The following is a 7,752-nucleotide window of genomic DNA, read 5'->3' as shown; positions in this document are numbered from 1 at the left end:
AATTATAGAATTCACATACATGTCATAACTGATTAACACAGCAACATAATGTTCCGTTTTCACTATTTCAAGGTATACTTGACCCAAAAAAGAAATTTTACTAAAAATGTCCTCTCCCTCAGGGCATCCAAGATGTAGATGAGTTTAATTCAGTGGAACAGATTAGGAGACATTAAGCAGTGCACTTGGGTGAATGGGTGCCGTCAGAATGAGAGTCCAAAAAGCTGATAAAAACATCACAATAATCCACACGACTCCGGTCTGAGGGATAATGTCTTATGAAGTGAAAAGCTGTGTTTGTATGAAAACAAAAAATCCATCAAGGCGTTTTAACCCTAAACTGTTGCTTCTGTAATAACACTTCCTACAGACCCTTTATCAGCAGTTTGACGGCACCCATTCACTGCAGAGAATCCACTGATAAGCAAGTGATTTAATGCTACATTTCTTCAAATCTATTCTGAAGTAGAAACAAACTATTCCTTTAAATGCCATCAAGCAAAAACTAAATGATGTGTTAGAGATTTTGCTTACCTCCCATTGAGACCAAGGCCAGGTGGAGGGCTGACTGCTGTGGTAAGGGCCCGGGTTCAAACTGGTGTTGTAGAAGTAAGGGCAAGAGGAGAACGAGGGCCCCGGGACCCATTGGTTCTGCTGGTTTGCTACATTAGTCGCCGGTTCTGATTGAACACTGGAGAATGACTGGAACATTGCGGATTCCTAGGCTGCACAGTGAAAACACAACACGAGAGATGAGCGAGCTGTGAAATGTAATATGTCACCCTATCTACATTTGTTTATTGACGTTTATTTAGTGTATCATTCAATGCACTTTCCATTCAAATTTAGCCAGTTTCAAAACTCTTGCTTAGATTTGCATCTTGAATAAATCAGTGACCTGTATGTCAGAATCCCTTCAGAAGACGTTCAAAATCAATTGAAATAAGCCAGTGGACTCTGTCACTAGGGTCCATTTGAAATCACATTTGAGGGATTTCAGTGTTTCTTTCAGCCTGTGATTGTATTTCGCAAATTCGTTTTTGTTTAGACTCAAGGCAACTCTGCATGAGACGACTGAAACAGAGCTGAAATAATGCGTGACAGCGTGCTACATATATAGTCTCAGTTCAACTGTCACACTCAATCAGTGATTTTAGTATAAAAAATAACATTTGAGCTAATTGGCCTTTTCAGTGTCATCTACTATAACAGCAGTTTCTCATCTGAAATTGACAGACAGTATGAAAATGTAAATGAATTTTTCTTGTACTATGTAACTCAATAATTAACATTACTGTAATTACTATACTGTACTGTAAGTGTTTCTGATACGTTTCTAATCAATTAATTGACATTGTTTTAATTTTTTTCTTTATTATCAGTTGTTCTGATTGTTTCAGTCTTTGTGTGAATAATTTTTGATCTGTGATGTAAAGAAGCTTTGCACAGTGCTTGAAAATGGCTGCAAGTAGCCTGTTGTTGTTCAGCGCTGATCCCATACTGGTCCTGAGGAGAGGACATTGTTCTGATGGATGCAGATGCCACTCTGAGATCTCAGACGTAACGGGCTTATTAGAACGTCTTGTCTGCAGGACAATGTGTGATTTGGGCCGTTTTTCCTGCATGATGAGGGACTAATGAACTTGACGGACACAGGGATGACTGCAGGGAGAATTACAGAGAGCTGGAATTCTGGGAAAACTAGTTCGCCAAACTACAGTCCATTTAATAGACTCAACATTTATCAGTCTGTCTATCCATCTTCCCTTCTTACTATGTGTAAATTGACGTGTCTGTCTCACATCTATCTGTCTGTCTGTCGGTGTCTGTCTATTTATTTGACTATCTGTCTCTCTCATCCTGATGTAGCTACACTTCAAATGATACATTTTAACAGCTGTTGGCTATCCATGTTTGACCACAGTGCTTATGCAATGAATGATTCTTTCTTACAGTTGGACTCTTCTGCATTCTTTAATTTCAAATATTCAGTATTTAACAATACGTAGGTATGATGTAGCTATGCGGCTTGAGGATCTCACACGATCAGAGAGGCCACGCTGAGAGCCATACAGCAATGTGAAAGGAAAGAGCTCCATAATGGAGGAGCAGGAGGTTGAGCACAACGTAATTGGCAAGTCTTCCTCCTTTTTTTGCCCACACCTCTCTACTTCCATGCATGGTGCAAGTGATGTTAAATTGCCTTCGCTCTGTCTGTATTCCCTCATTATTTCCCTCTTCCTGTCAGCATTGCCGAACAGTAGAATAAGCGATCCTAGACACCAGTCGGATTCGGAGATGCTGATTTCAGGACCGAAATGCTGCTAAAGAATGTTCCTGTCCATCTGTCAGCATTTCAGAGACAGAGCAGCTTTTGGCTTCCTATATTTGAGACAATTGTCCTTGTCTATGCTTCACTTGGGTTGGTGTCCACATTGGGTGTCCACTATTTGTGCGTAAGCCTCTCCATTATGAGCCGAGTAAGTATTCCTCCCAAACAACAGGGGCATTTTATAGAGCTAATACTATAATGAGGGAAGGTAATGACACTAAACCAGGGCTTTTGTCACAGTCCTCTATGTCTGCAGGCAATGTTTGACACATTCAGAGGTTAGAAATCCAAGCCATTTTCTACAATTTACTGAACAGTAAAACCCTATATTTGACATTCATCGGGATGCAAGGGGTATGCTGGCATATGGATCGTCGTGCTAAATGGCAACCAGCTGCATTTGGTATTATTATCATATTGTTCATGTTGATTTAGGTTTTTTGTTTTCTGGTGCTTTGCTAAAGCAATTATTGTTGTGCATTTTGCTCGTACAAATCATACAAGTGATCAGGTGTTTTGCACTTAAGATTTATGTCCTTTGGATGATAAAATAAAGCAAAATAAAATGCATTAAATAAAGTACCCAAGTCGTATCTAGGGAACAGAATATCATGGGTGTAATGAAGCAACATAATGACAAGTTTTGCATGGGTTAACACCACTAAATAATGACTTTTAGATGATAAACGTGGCATTTCCCCTGTTAGTGTTGTTGATTTGAAGAGGGGTCATTTTTAGATGTCACAAGGGTCAAGATGAGGTCAACGAGACACTGGAAAGCTTTAACTAGTGATTTACAGTGTATAGTAAAACCCTTCAGGCTTATGGGTCATTGGTTAGCTGCTGCTTAGGTGGAGACAAGGAACTATAGGAATTGTAGCCTCAGGTGAAATGCATATCAGTGCAAAATGCATAAATCCTGCACTGCTTTTGTTAAAAGTCTAGAGGAAGAGCTTTAGAGTATGTATATGTGAATGTATGCGATTTAAAATCGGTGTGTGAGATAAAAGAGAGATCTGTCAGAGGATGTGTCTCAGTCTGATGAGTTCTACTTTCCCCCTTGGCTTCATTAAAAGCTCTCCCTCAGAAAGCTTTGCACCTCCACCAGCTCCTGGCTGAGTGACAAAACACTTGTTCCCTCTCTCTCCTTCTTTCTTTCTCATGTCTCTCAGGTCCTCAAAAGGCTTTGTTACAGGCTTTTCAAGTAGAAGCACCTATTTATTTGCTCTTTTCACTGCTAATTCTTCTTTATTTCTGCTCTCGCTGGCTCTCCTCAGATGCCAGACGCAGGGCTGTGGTGCTTCTGCCTGTGCTCAGGCCCCGAGACACTGGGTCTGGATAATGGACAGGCTTAGAGATGGAGCGATGCATCTAAAACGCTCTCTCAAACCAAAGCTGTTGTAGCTAGGCTATAGTGCTACAATGAAGTTCATTTTCAAACATTTCCTCATCGGATCTCTCAAGCACAGTTAAATGATGGGACACATTTTCATCCATCACAGTTTATTTAGTGGAATCTGGCAGCTGTAATAAAGCCTGTCTGGACAGTTAAGACTGTTCAGACCCAATCTCAGTCGTCTATCTCTGTTGTAATCCTGTTAGGAATACCCACTGAGCTGGCATGTAAAGGCACTGTTTGCATTCCCCACACCTGATGAACCCGCGTTTTTTTACTCTCACTCAGGTTCACTGCATAAGTGAGGACATCTCATAAAGGCAATCGGTTTTGTATGTGATGTCACTTGTTGGTGGGGCCCTAAGATTTATGTTTAAACAGTGAAGTACTTTCCATTAAAGGAACAGTTCACCACAAAATTTTGTTTTTATCAGCTGTTCGGACTCTCATTCTGACGGCACCCATTCACTGCACCCACCATTGAATGGAAAATTTCTCCAAATCTGTTTTGATGAAGATTCATCTAAATCTTGGCTGGCCTGGGGGTGAGTACATTTTCATCAAATATACATTTTTGAGTTATATATTCCTTTAAGTAAATTTTATAATGCATTATGTTTTCTTGTGCACCCCATTTGGGGAAATTGTTCTTATTGTCGCATATAGTTAAGATACAGAAGAAACAATATTAGCAGCTTATCCCAAAAGCACCAGACAGGGAAGTAGACGCTTGTGTTTGTGTCTGTCTAGCCAGCGCTCCTCTTGAGTCGGTCTCATCTCACACATGGGAGTCTCGGTCAAACCCAAGAGCCACAGGCCAGGGAGAGAGCAAACATTCAATGTCATCTCTGATTGGCCAAGGTTGAGCAGCGCCTCACCTTCCCATGAACCCCTCCGCTTTCACTGATTGGACGAGGTGAGCCTAGCCTCACTTGTGTCTGAACCCTCGCTTGTGCCAGACGCTAGTCGTGTGATATGAGAGCTGCTTTGTGGGCCTCAGAGACGCTGTAGTGAGACGGACTCAGGGTGGGTGGACTTGTTCTTGAGGGCTCTTCAGCCATCGCCGGCCGTGGAGAGCTCCTTCATCACCACGCTGTCATGATAGCACTACTCATAAGAGCACCAAAACTGCCTCTCCTCCACAAGGCAATTCAGACTCCCTCCCCGTCATTAAGTAATATCAAGTCTGGAATGTGAATGCCGAAATGTTAGATTCCTGCCCTTTATGAATTTATCTGAGCTGGATGAAGGTATTAAGACTTTAATGTCGGAGATGAACCCAGTGTATTACAGATTTAACTGCAGGTCCTCTGATTCCCACATGAGGTCACTGTGTAGACAGCATGAGGGCTGACAACTTGAGAAGTCTTTCAGTTTTTATTTTGCTTGCACAATAAAACCCAATCTATTAGGCAAACATCTTCAACCATTACACAATTTTAAAAAAATGACACATTTCTGTTTTTTTTTTAACAATTTCTTAAACATCACAGTAGTATGTCAAGATCATATCATTAATATATACTATATAAATATAGTCAAATGTGAAGCTCATTATCATAATTATATATATATATATATATATATATATATATATATATATATATATATATATATATATATATATATATATATATTAGTTAAATCTTAATGTATTATAAGGTTAATAATATAATATTGTTATCACAGTATATTTTAAAATAATTAATTTTAAATTAATATTACTTTTATTTACCATATTGTTATTTACTGTATTATTTCTATTGTTAGTGTTATTGTCATGAGAGCTTTTATTTGTATATCTGAAGCTAAAAGGCACATCATCCTACACCTGACCACACCTCTCTTTCTCACGGCTCAAACAGGGTTGGTGGTGACCTTTCAGAGCTGGGTGGGCGATGGCCAGATGTTGAGCAAGCGCTGTTGTGTGAATCAGAGGTGAGCAACGGCACGCTGGCCTTCAACAGAATGCCCTACTTCCTCTCAACACAAACACATGACACTCTCTCTATCTCTGTCTCTCTCTCTCTCTGTCTTGCACAAATCCCTTATCAGTTCTGTTACATTTCAAGTTGTTCTGAAAGAGGTCTTATCATACTTAATTTTTTCATATAATTTTTCATATTCATATATATAATTTAGTATTTCATGATGCTTAAGCTATTGTTGCTTTATTCTATGCTGTATTGAATTGACCATTTACAAATGTGAATTACGTAAAATAAAGTGCTACCAAAACAACATTATAAACTTTAGGATTTTCCATCATCATGGACTAAGATTGTAATTTTTGGAGGACATTGTGGTATTGTAGCACATCAAACAAATTCAGTTTCTACCTAATAATATGACCACTTTAAAAGTTATTTTGTCCTTTTATGCCATATTTTAAGCCTGGAAATCCATTTGTAGAATGTATATATATATATATACACATTTATATACATTATATATATATATATATATACACACATTTATATACATTATATATATATATATATATATATATACATTTGTGTATATATATATATATATATATATATGTGTGTGTGTGTGTGTGTTTTGTTTGATTAAATTATATATATATGTTTTGTTTGATTAAATTATTTATATATATATATATATATATATATATATATATATATATATATTTATTTAACTTTTTTTTATGGACTGATACATGCACCAACCGCTGAGTGGCATTAAACAGCTTGAAAGATCAAAGACAATTTTTTATATAACTGGACTGGATTCATCTGAAAGAACAAAGTCATATACACCTAGGATGCCTCTGGGGTGAGTAAAACACAGCCTAATTTTCATTTTTGGGTGAACTAACCCTTTAATACAAAAAATAATAGTTAACTAAGAAAAAAAGAACATTGTAAAAGTAATTTTTAAGTAAAACACCAGCATTTTAGGGATCATCTCACGCTGAAGCCACAATAATTATAGTATTAGTTCAGTCCATCTCCCTGCCTCCAAACTTTATGCACACATTTCCTAATTTTTTCCCATCACACCTAGTGTCTCTGTTTTTTTCTCTTATCCATTATCTCATTGTCATTCAAATATTAGATATCTTTCCCTCTCTATTTTCACCTTGTCTGTCTCAGATCACCTCTGCGTGCCACCTGACACCGATCAACACCTGCAAATCTCCCGCTCTCGATTTCTCACTCATTCTCTCTCTTCATATAAATGACTTTCATCTTTTGATGACTTCTGCTCTTGCTCATCTGTCTTTGATATTTCCTTGTGTGTTGTAATTATTAATAATCTTATTGCTAATGTGTCAAGTTTTTATTGACTAAAACTAGACTAAAATACTTCAGGTTTTCTTTGACTAAAACTAGACTGAAATGATTAAAAACTAACGAGTTCATTTAACACATGACTAAGACTAAAATTGAAAATAGCTGACAAAATTAATACTAACCTGCACTTCTGCTTTATGTATATAACTACTGTCATGCAATATTATGTAATGCCTGGTTTAGGGTGAAAACGGCTACATATGGGAAAGTATTTGTTTTTCTTTGTTTTTCCTTTGATTTATAAATGTTTTATTATTTATTTCCTTTTGATTTTTATGTTCATATTTATTTTATTATTTTATCTTCTTTAGGCTTAAAACAGCTTACCTCTGTCCCAAAGTTTAGGAATATATTACTGTTGTTATTTGTTTTGTGATATTTTTTTTAATTACTTTTTTTTTTTTTATTATTATTTTATTGTTTGTATAGCATAAAGTGAGGCTAAAAGAAATGTGTTTTTGTTATTACATTTTTTTTATTATAAATGATTATTTATTATTATTTATTATTTTTTATCTGGTGTATGATGCCATTGAGCTAAAGAAAAATAATAATAATAATAATGATATATATATATATATATAAGAAGTCTCTTATGCTCATCAAGGAAAAAAAATTAATCTTTTAAAATGTTATTACAATAATAGAGTATACAAAGAACAAGAAGTTAAAAAGAACAGCATTTATTCAAAATATTAATCTTTTCT

At 36.5% G+C, this 7,752-nt stretch overlaps 1 protein-coding gene across 2 annotated transcripts in view; it reads right to left on the bottom strand.

Moving 5' to 3' along the window:
• LOC127977412 (transcription factor EC) overlaps nt 1–738 on the bottom strand; it is a 30,168-nt gene extending 29,430 nt beyond the window's left edge. For both annotated transcript variants that reach the window (XM_052582318.1, XM_052582326.1), the window contains exon 1: nt 535–738. In XM_052582318.1, coding sequence (XP_052438278.1) covers nt 535–711 — 177 coding nt within the window. In that variant the 5' untranslated portion in view covers nt 712–738. The remainder of the gene's footprint in view (nt 1–534) is intronic.
• Between the last annotated feature and the right edge of the window lie 7,014 nt (nt 739–7,752).

The sequence above is a fragment of the Carassius gibelio genome, chromosome A4 (assembly GCF_023724105.1).
Source record: "Carassius gibelio isolate Cgi1373 ecotype wild population from Czech Republic chromosome A4, carGib1.2-hapl.c, whole genome shotgun sequence".
NCBI lineage: Eukaryota > Metazoa > Chordata > Actinopteri > Cypriniformes > Cyprinidae > Carassius > Carassius gibelio.
This window is presented reverse-complemented; position numbering and strand designations above follow the sequence as displayed.